This window comes from Cherax quadricarinatus, chromosome 10 (assembly GCF_038502225.1).
Source record: "Cherax quadricarinatus isolate ZL_2023a chromosome 10, ASM3850222v1, whole genome shotgun sequence".
In the NCBI taxonomy this organism is placed as follows: Eukaryota; Metazoa; Arthropoda; class Malacostraca; order Decapoda; family Parastacidae; genus Cherax; species Cherax quadricarinatus.
Genome location: NC_091301.1, coordinates 4,705,223 through 4,722,920, shown reverse-complemented (window position 1 = coordinate 4,722,920; position 17,698 = coordinate 4,705,223). Strand labels below are relative to the sequence as shown.

The window sequence follows — 17,698 nt, the reverse complement described above, 5'->3', positions numbered from 1 at the left end:
AGTCCATTTCAGACCCCCAAACATACACGTACAAATGCACTTACATAAATACACTTACATAATTGGCCGCATTGGGAGGTGATCGTTAAGCGGGGGTCCACTGTATAGTCAAAACAAGTGTAGATTATTTATTTAACCGAGCATTCTATTTAAATTCCACTGTAAGACAGTTTTCTATTTAAATTAAAATAATTTGTATATATATTATATTATTATATTATCACACTGGCCAATTCCCACCAAGGCAGGGTGGCCCAAAAAAGAAAAACTTTCACCATCATTCACTCCATCACTGTCTTGCCAGAAGGGTGCTTTACATTACAGTTTTTAAACTGCAACATTAACACCCCTCCTTCAGAGTGCAGGCACTGTACTTCCCATCTCCAGGACTCAAGTCCAGCCTGCCGGTTTCCCTGTACCCCTTCATAAATGTTACTTTGCTCACACTTCAACAGCACGTCAATTATTAAAAACCATTTGTCTCCATTCACTCCTATCAAACACGCTCACGCATGCCTGCTGGAAGTCCAAGCCCCTCGCACACAAAACCTCCTTTACCCCCTCCCTCCAACCTTTCCTAGGCCGACCCCTACCCCGCCTTCCTTCCACTACAGACTGATACACTCTTGAAGTCATTCTGTTTCGCTCCATTCTCTCTACATTTCCGAACCACCTCAACAACCCTTCCTCAGCCCTCTGGACAACAGTTTTGGTAATCCCGCACCTCCTCCTAACTTCCAAACTACGAATTCTCTGCATTATATTCACACCACACATTGCCCTCAGACATATACAGTACTAAATAAAAGTATAACATCATCAAGTGGTAAATAAACAAGGCAGCAAAGTCTGTTGGTATAAGATTTTTGCCACTAGTGGGCTTTATCAAACATGTGTACTCCCACATGTAGGTGAAACATTATACTGGTGAAGACTTCACTGCATTGTCTATTTACCACAATATTTTGTTTTCTTTGCATAATCAGTTAAGACTTGCAACAGCCCAGTTTTGTCCCATGATACATATTCAATAGCATTTACATGTGTGGCTCTGTTAGAGTGCTTTGTGGGGCACAGAGTTTTGATAAGACTGTACATATTTATGTTTAATGCTTCATTTGATTATAATAATGTACACATTTATTAGCTATTCTGTCCATCATGTTTATAGTTCTTCCAATTTTTCACTTCTGTCATCATTTGAAGGCAACATTATGCAACTGCTAGTTAGTTTTACCCTACACAGCTCTGTCATATGATCAGATATTTGTCCAAACACAGATCTTAATGCTTTTGTGTCGATTGCATGCTTAATACTTTTCTTGGGTTTATCCATGTGCAAAAAATGTGTATTTATGCATATTTGTCATGTACATATTAGGGATGGGACAATACCCAAATTTTGGCCAATATCGATACCCAGTTTTTGGCCAAAAATTATAATGACTATGTTCATTATATTAAGGAATGCTTGTTTCATAAATAGTATTAAATAACACAAACTAGTTATTAAATAACTTAATTTCTTTGAGATGATAATGTCATTACACAATATTTTACTGCTTGTCACTGGCTGGCCGTGGCTGGTTGGCCTGCTTACTTGCATGCTTGATTTTAATATTTGTCCTCACCAGGTACAGTGTACCTGGGTATAATGTATGAAGACTATTTCTAGAAGTAAACCTCACTAGGGTTAAAATCATAATTGAGTTCCCAAAAGCTCATGATTTTAAAGTTCAACAATTGTACCAAATGATCTTCATTGAAATTTGTCATAAAAGAAATGCTATAGTAATTTGTCTTTGAATTAATGAAGCCAAGGCTTCAATTGCAATAATGATTCTTATCATCATGGTAAGGATTATAAACATTTAATATGGTCCCCCCATTTACGACATCACTGCATTCCTGAAAATTATTTACAAGTAGAGTATTCAAAATGCAGAAACCATTTTCTCCATAGATATTCGTTGTAACTGGAACTATGATGGCGAGCTATAATCTTCCATATTTAATCATTTTATTTATTAGCTAAGAATATTTACCCAATATTTTACACTAATTACCGTTTGTTCCATTTTACTTACAACTAGTATTTAACAGTTTATTAATTTATACATGTTAATTAAACAGAACAAGGCTACAATACAGGTATACAGTAACTGTTGGGGAGGCAGGTATCAGTTGGACTGTCTCCTTTCTCATTCTCTTTCACCTAGTCACTGACACCCACCTTATTTTGCATCACATCAAACACAGTGCATGTGCCCCCCCCCCCCCCCCCCACTTCTTCACTGCTGTTGATGAGTGTGTAGTGTGGGATGAGAAATGTCTAAGGGTGAGCAGCAGCTGGATTGCCTCCTTCTCTCATTCTTCCTCCTATTTGCTCACCATCTCTCTCATATAACTATAGACTCTACATATACTCACCACTTCCTCACTGTTATGGGGAAAGTATCAGGTTCCTGGGTCTATAGTGTGAGAAGGTAATGGTGCGGATAATTGAGGGGGGGGGGAAGTGGTGTGAGGTGAAGGGTTTGAAATGAGGAAGCAGATTTCTACCTATCCTGAATCACAGTGACATGTCTGGTGTACAGGCAACAGCAGTGTCTGCTACAACCTAACCCAACTACATAATTATGCTACAGCCCTCAGTCGTCTCTGCAAAATAACAGAAACAAAAAACTTAACTTTTCATATATGCATTAAAAGAATATTCAGTATACAAAATGCCAATGACTTGGGGAAAATTTTCATATGTGCATTAAAAGAATATTCAGTATACAAAATGCCAATGACTTGGGGAAAAAAAAAGATAAAAATATACTTATAATGTGAGCATCTATACATGCATAAAATGAACATATATAAAATATGAATACTTTTTTTTTTTTTCAACAAACCGGCCGTATCCCACCGAGGCAGGGTGGCCCAAAAAGGAAAGCAAAAGTTTCTCTTTTTAACTTTAGTAGCTGTATAGCCCTTGTGGCTTAGCGCTTCTTTTTTATTATAATAATAATAATTAACTTTAGTAATGTATACAGGGGAAGGGGTTACTAGCCCCTTGCTCCTGGCATTTTAGTCGCCTCTTCCAACACGCATGGCTTACGGAGGAAGAATTCTGTTCCACTTCCTCATGGTGAAAATAGGAAATAAACAAGAATAAGAACTAGAAAGAAAATAGAAGAAAACTCAGAGGGGTGTGTATATATATGCTTGTACATGTATGTGTAGTGTGACCTAAGTGTAAGTAGAAGTAGCAAGATGTACCTGAAATCTTGCATGTTCATGAGACAGAAAAAAAGGACACCAGCAATCCTACTATCATGTAAAACAATTACAGGCTTTCGTTTTACACTCACTTGGCAGGACGGTAGTACCTCCCTGGGTGGTTGCTGTCTACCAACCTACTACCTAGGAAATATGAATACATTTGTAAAAAAAAAAAGTTGGAAATACAGCCTCTCCTCACTTAACAGTGGGGTTCCATTCCCAAGAGTAGGTTGGTAAATGAATTGGCCATTAAGCAAGGAGCATACTGTATTGATAGTGGGTTTGTGTCAATCATGTTTAGATATCTTTTTAATGTCACCTTTGCACCATTTATAACATTTCTGGTATATTTTTAAGTATTTATACAGTAGTGTACTGTATACTGTAATAAACAGAATAGAGGAAATCAGCTCTAATATACATTATTTAGGTTTGCATACTGGAGAGCTGATCGTAAGTCTGAGTGGTCGGTAAACGAGTACGTCACTAAGTGAGGAGAGACTATGATGTGTTTAAATATTTGCAATATTCCTAACTGCAGAACACCATTGGAAGTTATTAATTGGTTCCAAAGAGTCAATATCATAAGTCGGAACATTGTAAGTTGTGGACCTACTGTATGTACTGAGGGTTTGGTACTTGAAATCTACTCAGCCTTGTAGACATTGGCTCTGATCTTAATCTGGTATTCCTCAAGGGGTGGTGGGGATGGGGGTAGTGGGATTCTTAGATGTAATATCCCCCTGTCTCCCTCCTAATGATCCCCAAGTGTCTATGATTCCTGCAGTCCCATTCTCAATAAGCATTTGGATTACCCATCACAGCCACTCCATACCACTTCTGTATCTCACTTATTACACTGTCCAGTGAATTTCAGATTATATCCCTTTCATTTTTTGTAATTAAATAGCAAATATGCAGTTACAATAGTCACTTTTACACCTAACCTTAAAATGCTTCCATTTATATAATAAAATTAACTTTATTTTGCTTAATCAATGCTTCCTTCAGGAATGGAACTTCCATCTCAAGCACCCAAAATAAAGCATGGTAAGCCTTATAGCATGGTATGAGGTATGAGAGGGCTGTAGTTTTAGGTACCAGCATTAGGTACCAGGTATAGCATAGATAGCTATATGTTAAAAATTGTAATACAAATTGGGGGCTGGGTAATTTTGCCCTTGAAAAACAGATTTTTCTTGTGTCTACAGCAGTATGCATATTAATTGGGACAGTGATGAAAAAAGACATTTATTCGGAAAATTAATGTTTATTTAAAAAATACACGGCAATGATATGACTACCCTTTGCTTTTATAAGCATTGCTACACACTTTGGCAAGTTCTTCGTTGTGGTACCACGGTCCTAATAACAACAGCAATTAGCTTCTCCACAGTTGAACAGTCCTGTTTCATGATTCTGCATTTGGTTATTGCCCGTAGAATTTCCAGTCCAATTTAGAACACTTAGCCCACTCTTCGAAAAATGTCAGCATTTTTCTGAAAGTGTGGCATGGAGAAAGATCCTGCTGGAAAATGCTTTCTCCATCAGGAAAGTCTTGATCCACAATGGGAAGCAAATGTATTGTGAGGATTGCCTTGTATTTGTCACTGTTCATCGTTCTATCAACAAAACAAGCTGTCCAGGGCCTTTAGCAGTACAACTACCCCAAAACATCTTAGGTGGGTGTTTTGGCACTTCTTGAATGTGTCCATTCCGAAGAGGTTCACTTTTGCTGTATCTCACTACCACTGATCTGTACCCATGTACTACAATGGTACCTTGAGTTTCGAACAGCTCCCATCTCGAACAATTATTTTTTATATTTTATTTTTTATTAACACACTGGCCGATTCCCACCAAGGCAGGGTGGCCCGAAAAACTTTCACCATCATTCTCTCCATCACTGTCTTGCCAGAAGGGTGCTTTACACTACAGTTTTTAAACTGCAACATTAACACCCCTCCTTCAGAGTGCAGGCACTGTACTTCCCATCTCCAGGACTCAAGTCCGGCCTGCCGGTTTCTCTGAATCCCTTCATAAATGTTACTTTGCTCACACTCCAACAGCATGTCAAGTATTAAAAACCATTTGCCTTCATTCACTCCTATCAAACACACTCACACATGCCCGCTGGAAGTCCAAGCCCCTCGCACACAAAACCTCCTTTACCCCCTCCCTCCAACCTTTCCTAGGCCGACCCCTACCCCGCCTTCCTTCCACTACAGACTGATACACTCTTGAAGTCATTCTGTTTCGCTCCATTCTCTCTACATATCTGAACCACCTCAGCAACCCTTCCTCAGCCCTCTGGACAACAGTTTTGGCAATCCCGCACCTCCTCCTAACTTCCAAACTATGAATTCTCTGCATTATATTCACACCACACATTGCCCTCAGACATGACATCTCCACTGCCTCCAGCCTTCTCCTCGCTGCAACATTCATCACCCATGCTTCACACCCTTACAGGAGTGTTGGTAAAACTATACTCTCATACATTTCCCTCTTTGCTTCCAAGGACAAAGTTCCTTGTCTCCACAGACTCCTAAGTGCACTGCTCACCCTTTTCTCCTCATCAATTCTATGATTCACCTCATCTTTCATAGACCCATCTGCTGACATGTCCACTCCCAAATATCTGAATACATTCACCTCCTCCATACTCTCTCCCTCCAATCTGATATCCAATCTTTCATCACCTAATCTTTTTGTTATCCTCATAACCTTACTCTTTCCTGTATTCACTTTCAATTTTCTTTTACATACCCTACCAAATTCATCCACCAACCTCTGCAACCTCTTTTCAGAATCGCCCAAGAGCACAGCGTCATCAGCAAAGATCAACTGTGACAACTCCCACTTTATGTGTGATTCCTTATCTTTTAACTCCACACCTCTTGCCAAGACCCTCACATTTACTTCTCTTACAACCCCATCTATATATTGAACAACCACGGTTACATCACACATCCTTGTCTAAGGCCTATTTTTACTGGGAAATAATCTCCCTCTTTCCTACATACTATAACTTGAGCCTCACTATCCTTGTAAAAACTCTTCACTGCTTTCAGTAACCTACCTCCTATACCATACATCTGCAACATCTGCCACATTGCCCCCCATCCACCCTGTCGTACGCCTTTTCCAAATCCATAAATGCCACAAAAACCTCTTTAGCCTTATGTAAGTGTATTTTTGTATGTGCTTTTGTAAGTGTATTTTTGGGGGTCTGAAACAGACTAATCTAATTTACATTATTCCATATGGGAACAAATTCATTCGGTATTGGCACTCAGTCTTCTGGAACGTATTAAGTTCGTAACTCGAGGTACCACTGTACTTCAAAATGCACCTCATCTAAAAATATAACTTTTCTCAGTTCATCTATCGTCCATCCCTTATGATTGTATGATGGAATGCTCACTTCAGCCATTTTTTCTTGATAGCAGTAGTTAATAATTGTTTCTTTACCAGCATTCTGGCAGTTCTGCCAACTTCAAGGAGCCTCCATCGATTATTATTATAATCAAAAAGAAGCGCTAAGCCACAAAGGCTATACAGCAGCCTCCATCGAACAGTTGAAGAATCAACATTTACGCCAGCTGAAACCAAATATCTCTGTAGATCTGCTGTTTTTTTGGGGGGCTCCTTCACCCTGTTTCTTATGATAACCTTCTCATTGTGAGGTGTTGTCTTGCATTTTCTTGCTCATCTTCCTTGATGCAGCACTCCACAGTCACTAGTGTCATCAGTTCTCCTCAGAATACAACCAACAGCTGACTTTGCTAGGCACAAATTTATGACAATCTGTCTGATACTCAAATTAGCATGTTTTCTAAGAACTACAATACTTATGTGGTGTAGCACTGACGAGAGTCACAGGGTAACACCACAGCTGGATGGTTGCCAGAAGTTGGTAGCAAATTCTCCTGAAAAGAAAAGAGCCCAAACTACATTAATTAAGCTGGAGACTAAGACATTACGAAATAATAAAAAAATTTACATTCCAGCGAGGAGAAGGCTGGAGGCAGTGGAGATGTCATGTCTGAGGGCAATGTGTGGTGTGAATATAATGCAGAGAATTTGTAGTTTGGAAGTTAGGAGGTGCGGGATTGCCAAAACTGTTGTCCAGAGGGCCGAGGAAGGATTGTTGAGGTGGTTTGGACATGTAGAGAGAATGGAACAAAACAGAATGATTTTAAGAATGTATCTGAAGTGGAGGGAAGGCGGGATAGGGGTCGGCCTAGGAAAGGTTGGAGGGAGGGGATAAAGGAGGTTTTGTGTGGGAGGGGCTTGGACTTCTATCAAATATGCTCATGCATGCTTGCTGGGAGTGAATGGAGACAAATGATTTTTAATACGTACTTGATGTGCTGTTGGAGTGTCAGCAAAGTAACATTTATGAATTATTATTATAATCAAAAAGAAGCGCTAAGCCACAAGGGCTATACAGAACATTTATGAAGGGATTCAGGGAAACCGGCAGGCCGGACTTGAATCCTGGAGATGGGAAGTACAGTGTCTGCACTTTGAAGGAGGGGTGTTAATGTTGCAGTTTTATAAACTGTAGTGTAAAGCACCCCTCTGGCAAGACTGATAGAATGAATGATGATGAAAGTTTTTCTTTATCGGGCCACCCTGCCTTGGTGGGAATTGGCCTGTGTTAATAAAAAAAAAAAAAAATTTAGTCCTGTCCCAATTAATTTGCACATGACTGTATGTTGTGTGTAAAATTCAAGACTTTGAATTTTAAAAAGTCAAGCCAGATTCTTTTGTTAAAAGATAACCGGAGTTTACCTGGTGTTTAACTACGCCAATTTTTCCCAGATAATTGTGGAGTTTTGGAGGAGCTGATGGAGAGTATTGCAGGAATGCAGAGCAGGCGAATGGATGAACAGAGAGCATCATTACCTCAGTTGCCAGGTCTAAATAACCAGCATGCCATTCTTCAGCGATTGTCTGTTGCAGCCAGTGATACTACACCTCTTCCAGATGACAATTTCTTTGACATGCTTATGAGATGTCAGGTAAGGGAAGCAGGATGACTAGAGTACTACTCAAATAAAGTACAAATAAAAAAGTAAAAAAATTAAAATGATACAATTACCATACAAATGTACTGAAACTGGTAACAAAAATACAGTATTTGAAATACCATATATTACTGGCCATAAGTCTCACTCAGCCATAAGATGAAGGGTATATTTTATCTCAAGTTTTTGTTTAACCTCTGCCATAAGACATGGGGCATTGGTTATAGTTTCAGGCCACACAGATGGGAGTAAATAAAAAAAAAATGCACAATACCGTGACTGGAACAATACACAACTTAAGAGTCCTGCCGTTGGCAGAAGTGTTGCCGATATACCTTTTTTTCTCATATTTTTTTTATCCATGGGGAAGTGGAATAAGAATCTTTCCTCCATAAGCCATGTGTGTTGTAAAAGTCAACTAAAATGCCGGTAGCAATGGGCTAGTAACCCTTTTCCCGTATGGCATACTAAAAAGAAAAAGAAGAAAACAGTCAAAGTGGGATGTTTGAATGTAGGGGGTTGTAGTGTGAATGATAAGAACGAGATGATTGTGGATGTTATGAATGAAAAAAAAACTGGATGCCCTGGCTCTAAGTGAAACAAAGCTGAAGGGGGTAGGAGAGTTTCAGTGGGGAGAAATAAATGGGATTAGGTCAGGGGTCTAATAGAGTTAGAGCTAAGGAAGGAGTAGCAATAATGTTGAAGGATAAGTTATGGCAGGAAAAAGAGGAATATAAATGTAAAAATTCAAGAATTATTTGGAGTAAAATAAGGGATGTGAAAAGTGGGTTATAGTAAGTGTTTATGCACCTCAAGAAAGAAGTGTAGAGGAGAGAGATTTTTGGGAAATGTTGAGTGTGTGGGGAGTTTTCAACCAAGTGAGAGAGTACTTGTGGGTAAAAATGTAGAGGGAGTAGTAAGTAAATTTGGGGTACCAGAGGTAAATGAAAATGGGAAGCATTTAATTGACCTGTGCGTAGAAAGAGGTTTGGTAATAGGCAATACTTACTTTATGAAAAAAAGGATAAATCAGTATACAAGATATGATATAGCATGTAATGAAAGTAATTTGTTAAATTATGTATTGGTGAATAAAAGGTTGATGGGTAGGCCTCAGGATGTACATGTTTATAAAGGGGCGATGGATATATTGGATCATTATCTAGTTGTAGCTACAGTTAGAGTAAGAGGTAGATGGGACAAAAGGAAAATGGCAACAGTAAGAGAGAGGTGAAAGTATATAAACTATGGGAGGAGGAAATTAGGATGACATATAAGCAACTTTTGGCAGAAAGGTTGGGTAGTGAGAGAGAAGGGGTTGAAGAGAGATGGGATAGTTTTAAAAATGCAGTATTAGAATGTGGGGCAGAAGTTCGTGGCTATAAGAGGGTGGGTACAGGAGGAAAGAGGAGTGATTGGTGGAATGATGAGGTAGAGGGTGCAATAAGTGAAAAAGGTAGCTTATGAGATTTTTACAAAGCAGAAGTGATATAAGAAGGGCAGAGTATATGGAGAGTAAAAGAAGGGTGAAGAGAGTGGAAAAAGAGAGCAAATGATAGTGGGAGAGGCACTGTCAAGAAATTTTGCTGAGAATAAGAAAAAATTTTGGAGTGAGATAAACAAATTAAGAAAGCCTAGGGAATGAATGGATTTATCAAGTTAAAAAAAAAAAAAAAAGAGTAGGGGAGTAGTAGATGGGGAGCTGGAGGTATTGGGTAGATGGCTGGAATATTTCGAGGAACTTTTAAATGTCAATGAAGAAAGGGAGGCAGTAATTTCATGCACTGGCCAGGGAGGTATAACATCTTTTAGGAGTGAAGAAGAGCAAGATGTGAGTGTGGGGGAGGTGCTCGAGACATTACTTAGAATGAAAGGGGGTAAAGCAGTTAGAACTGATGGGATCATGACAGAAATGTTGAAAGGAGAGGGAGAGATAGTGTTGGAGTGGTTGATATTTTTATGTAACCTGTTAACTGTCCAAACGTAGATCTACGTTTTATTTTTCCTGCCTCCAAATTTGGCACGATTGGCCGAAGATGGCTGGTCAGCATAGAATGTGTCTTAACCCTTGGTGTGCGCACTATTAAAAATGTCTAGGACCACTTAGTACCCTATGGGAGCACCAGTTCAATTGAGCGCCAGCTAGAGCAAACACCAAGGATTTTCTGATGTCATGTCGTATTAACACTCCCTTTTCAAGAGGAAAGTGAAATCCTGCCAGAATGTCCTATAACCTATGCCCTAAATAAAAATAAACAATTCTGGAACTGTAATTTCAGCAGTCTGGCCACCTGGATGGCCGGTGGATGACTGGCCGTCTGTCTCTCTCTCTGTCTCTGTATCTCACAGGAACACATATGTATATACAATTGTACATAGTGTAAATTACCTAGGATAACCCAAAAAATCAAGACGAATTGCTATACTGTGCTTGTAGATAGTGATCGTTTGTTATACCAGTTGGTTCATGAGCAACTCTGAGACAAGAGAGGCAAGCAGACAGATACATAGAGCTAGACAGACAGACATGTTTATGTGAAACAGTGCAAACAAATAAAGGGAAGGCTCATCAAATGTCACCAGTCATTAGCAGGGTGATGAGATAAGAGGACGCTTATCAGATGTCACCATCATCAGCAGTGGAGTGATAAGATAAGATGAGTGACACTTGTACATGATGCTTCAAGGGAACTTATTATTATTATTATATACTCCTGTATCCAAAACATTGCTGGGACCTATAAATACTATGTATATATTTTTAGACAATAGTATGTGACTAAGGTAGGTGAAAATGTTCACCTGTCACTGTGTTTGTGACTATTTCAGTACCTAATATTAGTGTCAGAAAGATTGGCTATCGAATCACAAGAACTACTATAAAAAGTAATTATCAGAACATAAAAATTATGTAAAATATGAAAATGAGAAAAAAAAGTATATCAGCAACACTTATGCAAGCAGCAGGACTCCATGTTGCCATCAGATGAGCATCAAAGGCCAACTTCACAGGCTCATCTCGATGACACGTAGAAAAATGCGCACTTTATTTCTATAATTTTTTTTTTTTTTCCAAAATATTCGGAGCACTGGGCGAGAGAACGTAGATCTACGTTCGGATAGTTAACAGGTTAATAGATGTATGAAAGAGGGGAAGGTACCTAGGGAATGGCAGTGTGTGTGTATAATTCCTTTATATAAAGGTAAGGGGGACAAAAGAGATAGTAAAAATTATAGGGGAATAAGTCTAATGAGTATACCAGGTAAAGTGTATGGTAGGGTTATTATTGAAAGAATTAGAGGTAAGACAGAGAGCAGGATTGCAGATAAGCAAGGAGGCTTGAGAATGGGTAGGGGATGTGTAGATCAGGTGTTTACATTGAAGCATATATGTGAACAGTATTTAGATAAAGGTAGAGAAGTTTTCATTGCATTTATGGATTTAGAAAAGGCATATGATAGAGTGGATAGAGGAGCAATGTGGCAGATGTTGCAAGTGTATGGAATAAGTAGTAAGTTACTAAATGCTGTAAAGAGTTTTTATGAGGATAGTGAGGCTCAAGTTAGGGTGTGTAGGAGAGAGGGAGATTACTTCCCAGTAAAAGTAGGTCTTAGACAGGTATGTGTAATTTCACCATGGTTGTTTAACATTTATAGATGGGGTTGTAAAAGAAGTAAATGCTAGGGTGTTGGGGAGAGGGGTGGGATTATGAAGAATCAAATACAAAATGGGAGTTGACAGTTAATTTTTGCTGATGATATTGTGCTTTTGGGGGGATTCTAAAGAAAAGTTGCAAAGGTTAGTGGACAAGTTTGGGAGTTTGTAAAGGTAGAAAGTTGAAAGTGAATATAGATAAGAGTAAGGTGATGAGGGTATCAAGTGATTTAGATAAAGAAAAATTGGATATTACATTGGAGGGAGGGAGTATGGAAGAAGTGAATGTTTTCAGACATTTAGGAGTTGACGTGTCAGTGGTTGGGTTTATGAAGGATGAGGTAAACTATAGAATTGATGAAGGAAAAAAGGTGGTGTATTAAGGTATTTGTGGAGGAAAAGAAGGGAATGTATGAGAGTAATAGTGGTACCAACACACTTATATGGGTGTGAAGCATGGTTTGTAAATGCTGCAGTGAGGCAGCAGCTGGAGGCAGTGGAGATGTCATGTCTAAGGGCAATGTTTGGTGTAAATATTATGCAGAGAATTCTTAGTGTGGAAATTAGGGGGAGGTATAGAGTTACTAAAAGTATTAGTCACAGAGCTGAAGAGGGGCTGTTAAGATGGTTTGGTCATATCTGAGTGCCTCTGCAAAGACAGCAATTATATATGAGTTATGGTGAAAGTGTTGAATGATTAAAGTTTTTTCTTTTTGGGTCACCCTGCCTCGGTGGGAGGTGGCAGACTTGTTGAAAAAATTATCTGATAATTACAATTTATAGGAGTTCTTGTGATTTCATAGTCAATGTTTGTTCTGACACTAATATTAGATACTAAAATAGTACTCAAATAGTCACAAACACACTGACAAGTGAACATTTTCACCTGCCTTGGTCACATACTGTTGTCTAGAAATATATATAAAGTATTTATAGGTCTCAGCAATGTTTTAGGCATGCTGGAATATATATGAAACTCTTTGAAGCACAGTGTAAGACAAGTGTCACTCCACTGCTGGCAGTGGAGTGACACTTGATCATCATGAACTGCCTTGGCTTTATTTGTTTTCACTGTTACATATAAACATGTCTGTCTAGCTGTCTCTGCTTATCTGTCTGCTCGTCTTTGTCTCAGAGAGCCGCTCATTAACCAACAGGTATTACATATGATGCAATCACTTCTGATTCCTGAATGAGTGAAAATGCGTATTACTTGCCAGTCATGCCTTGTATCTGCAAGCACAGTATAGCACTGTCTGGATTTTATGGGGTTATCTTAGGTAATTTACACTATGTATAATTGTATTTATGTGTACCTGTAAGACAGACAGAGGCAGAAACAGAGATAGAGGCAGCCAAAGTCAATCAGCCACCCAGCCTGCTGAACACATATTATACGTTTCAGAATTGTTTCTCTTTACTTAAGGCATAGTTTATAGGACATTGACAGGATGACACTACCAGTGGTATCAGAATTGAAAGGATGTTGCACATGGGTTATTGAGGTTTTTGATATTTCCTTGACCATTTGTGGCCACATCCATTTCAAAGCCACTAAACTCAGGGTCAGCATCACTTTCTGCTTAAAAGGGAAGTGTTAAGATGATATGACATCAATGAATCCCTGGTGTTTGCTCTAGCTGGTGCTCAATTGAACTGGTGGTCCCAGACTTTTTTTAATGCTGCACACACCGAGTGTTAAGATCCATTCTATACTGACCAGGCATCTCAGGCCAAATTTAGAGGCAGGAAAAATAAAATGTTGATCTATGTTTGGACAACAACTGGCTGTTGTAAGATAAAATTTGATGTTTCAACCTTTGTTAGATTTGTCAAACCTGTGTGCCTTTTAAAGGATCTGTTTTGTTTATGGATTAATAACCATAGTAGTTAAATGTGGAAGGACCCTCCACCATATTTCCCCCCTGGTGCATTTGTCCTCCCAGTGTTTCATCAATTTATAAATCCTTTATTCTGTTCTTTGTCCTATTACTATTGTAAGCATGTTTGGGAAAGAAAAGAACTCATAACTGTATACAGACAGTTGAACGTGCGATGAGGTAGGGCTCGATATATTTTCTTGCCAAGTCTATCCACTAGTAGTATCCCTATTTTCCTCAATACCCATTCTGTGTATTGTACAGCTAACTGCATTTTCTAATGGAATGGAAACTGTTTTGGCATTTTACTGATGTTAAAAAGTGAACTACACAGATGAAAATTTATCTTACACTGATATCGTGTATTTAATAATGAGAAGAAATTTCAGTAAATGTGAAGTTTCCATAACACAGAATAAGTTTTTCCTTTATTAAAAATTCCATAAAAAAAATTTTTCATTGAATATGAAATGTTTTGGATTAGAAAAAATTAGTAATTATTTCTTAAGCATGTTTGATTTATTTTTTTTTATTAACACATCGGCCGATTCCCACGAAGGCAGGGTGGCCTGAAAGGGAAAACTTTCATCATTCACTCCATCACTGTCTTGCCAGAGGGATGCTTTACACTACAGTTATAAAACTGCAACATTAACACCCTTCCTTCAGAGTGTAGACACTGTACTTCCCATTTCCAGGACTCAAGTCCGGCCTGCCAGTTTCCCTGAATCCTTTCATAAATGTTACTTTGCTCACACTCAAACAGCACATAAAGTAATAAAAAACATTTGTCTCCATTCACTCCTATCAAATACGCTCATCCACGCTTGTTTGATTTATGAGCAAAATTTTAGAACTTAGGGAAAACAGTGCTATAAACATGTTAAATGACTTACCTCTATTGATGTTAGTAAATCATGTCAACCATTAGAATGGTTCTTTCAACATACTCTTTGCATAACAATGGACATATAAACAAGTTTATTATAATCTTCTTGCAGGGCTCTCGTATAGAAGACCAGCGTAGTTCTCTTCCAAATGATGGTTCCCTCACTCACTCGGCTCCCACTGTTCCTGATGATGATTTCTTCTCCCTTATAATGAGATTCCAGTCAGGCCGTTTAGAGGATCAGCGTTCAACGATGCCTCTGGAAGCTACTCGGAATAGCACACACCCAGCAACTGATGAAGAGGAACCACCAAATAGTGCACACTCAACAGGGGCAAAAGATGGACTAGTTAGTAGATTGGTGAAAGGTAGAAAATGAAGGACTTGAGCTTGGAAAAAAACATATTAAACTATTTTTTTATATTTTTATTAGTTCAAATTTCATTATAAAAGGGAACAAACATTTCTATGATGTGTTCCATTTAGAGTTCATGGTGTTTCTAACTCAAACATTTTGTACTAGTTACTTCAGGTATTTTTGGATTATAGACGAGCATTTTATTTGAATTGCAACAAATGTTATACCTATTTGTTTCAATAATCATTACTAATACAGTGTCATACAGTATATAAAAGGAAATCTTGACTTTGATAGCTTATATATTTGAATATTTTGTTAGCAGGGAATAAAACCAAAATATGGTTTATAACTCAGTGGAAGTGCCAAATCAGGGAAGGCAGGGGGCATATAGTAACCTGAATGTGGCATGTAGTAGTAGTAATCATGAATGATACAGTAGTCATGCTTTAAAACCAGTTTTTACCAGAGCTTGTGCATACAGTTGAATCTGATATATAGAATACTAGAACACTGCATTCTGTTTAAAGACTTTAATCAGTATATTTTTGGAGCTATGCCCCCTGCCCCCATGTTTCTCCATGGTGCTGCCACCAATATGACCCAATTAAGGAATAATGAATATTAATTCTACATGGAAGGTTTCAAAATTTTAAACGAATAATTTTAATACTTTTCACTAACTGGATTGTTATGTAAAGTATGGGGTTAAAAATTCGAAATGGTACATGTAGATTGATTTGAATTCTTAACCCTCAGAGGTGCACATGACAATCCCATATAGTATGTGAGCACCAAATATAATTTCAGGGCTCCAGAATCTGTGAATTTGTATATACAGTATATAAGAAAGTCATGTTATTCTAGCAGAAAATATAATTTTTATTTCACTTTAAAATGAAATTGAATGTTACATATTTTATAAACCATTGTGATTGCCATGCAAGACAAAATTGTAACATTAATAAATTTTCTTTCAGTTTGGAGAAACTGTTGGAAAGAATGATGTATACCAAATGTATAGTTTGTATAAACTAGCAGGTACTCTTGATATGGATGTATGCAATGGCTGTAGAGCTTGATCCAGGATGAGACAAAATACATTAAATATTGCCAAGTGTGTCATAGCTTTGAACTTTTCCAATGGTTTCTAAGGAAAAATGAGGAGTAGTAATCTCCACCAGATGTGGTTTGTCAGTGATGATGTACCGAGACTTGTGTTTTGCAGTAGCATATCATTTGTGTATCTGTGCTCTACCGTTGTACATATGTGCATGCACTCTTAAAGTCCCTGTGTGTAATCAATGATTCTGTGATCAGCAATTATTGTGAATATATTGTACTATTGCCAACCATGTGCAAGTTAGCACTCTGTGACCTGATTATCTTTACTCTTAGACATCTCTGCTCATTAGTAGCTCCTTCCCATCTTTTCTTTACACTGAAAAAATCTATTGATAAAACAATCTGTATCAAGTCCAGTACTTGATCAATGCATTTACAAATACAGTAACCCACAATTTGGAGAGAGAACTTTAATCAAAATTTAATTTCATGGGTTATTGTCAAGTCACTGACTTTAGAATGGTCTTGAATGGACTGAAAAGGTCCAAGTTTCTTCTCCAAATTATGGATTATTTGTTAATTGTTCCAGCCATGATAGTGACTTTTGTTCCTCTTGATCAAGAAAGTTTCCAGTTGTTAAATTCAAGTTCCAGAGGATAAACTGCATGATTTTTATTGTCGATACTAAGGCAGAAATCAGGAATAGTAATTCTATATGGAATCTGATAATGAAACAACTTTTAATTGTTCTTGTTTTATTTACGATATCTTAAATAATGAGATGGTATTGGTCAGGAATGTGTTCAGAAAAATACACCAGTTATTAAACATTACCTTGCTTGTATATCAATTTATCAAAAATATATGGTATCTGTTTTTCAAAAGATCTTATGCAATTATTGAGACGGGTCTCTTGTACACCTGTCATATTATAGACAGTTTATTTACAGTATAGATTATTTTTGTTTAGGCAGTAAGTGCATGAGTGAGTAATAAGGTTCATGTATTTTTCATATAAATAGCTATTGATATTAATACTGAAGCATGATTATTTTTCTAACGAATTGTTTATTATCAGTCATTTGATGATTGTTGCCTTTAGTCATTGGATATAAAATGTGTTCAGTGTCTTAATAGCTGAAGACATCAATTGAGCTTTTATCTTAAGTATCTCATGTTGAATAAGCTATTCTTTTTTCCTTTGTAATACAACAATATTAATATTTTTCTTAAAGATGCTTTACATATTTTTTAAATTCATGTTGCATTTTTATTATTATAATCAAAGGGGAAGCACTAAACCCGTAGGATTATACAGCGCCCGGGGGGGGGGGGGGATGTGGAAGGCATTCAGGCTTAATTCGGGGAACTGGAGCACAGTTCCAATTCCCTAAATCAAGAGCCCCTCACCAACATCAAGGAACCTTCCATGAGGGGCTTGCATTTTTAAAATAGGAAATTATATCCAGTACCCTTATGTTTAATACTGTACTTATTCAATCTAAAGCAGTGGTTGGAAAACCATTTTATAATATGACAGCA

The 17,698-nt window shown here is 37.8% G+C and overlaps 1 protein-coding gene across 15 annotated transcripts in view; it reads left to right on the top strand.

Moving 5' to 3' along the window:
• Positions 1–17,416, top strand: part of pins (G-protein-signaling modulator pins) — a 579,486-nt gene extending 562,070 nt beyond the window's left edge. For 13 of the 15 annotated variants that reach the window (XM_070083552.1, XM_070083544.1, XM_070083550.1 and 10 more), the window contains 3 exons: positions 4,285–4,323; positions 8,104–8,303; positions 14,846–17,416. In XM_070083552.1, the coding sequence (XP_069939653.1) occupies positions 4,285–4,323; positions 8,104–8,303; positions 14,846–15,112 (506 nt within the window). In that variant the 3' untranslated portion in view covers positions 15,113–17,416. The remainder of the gene's footprint in view (positions 1–4,284; positions 4,324–8,103; positions 8,304–14,845) is intronic. The other 2 variants (XM_070083554.1, XM_070083553.1) reach the window with 1 other exon arrangement.
• Positions 17,417–17,698: the final 282 nt, after the last annotated feature.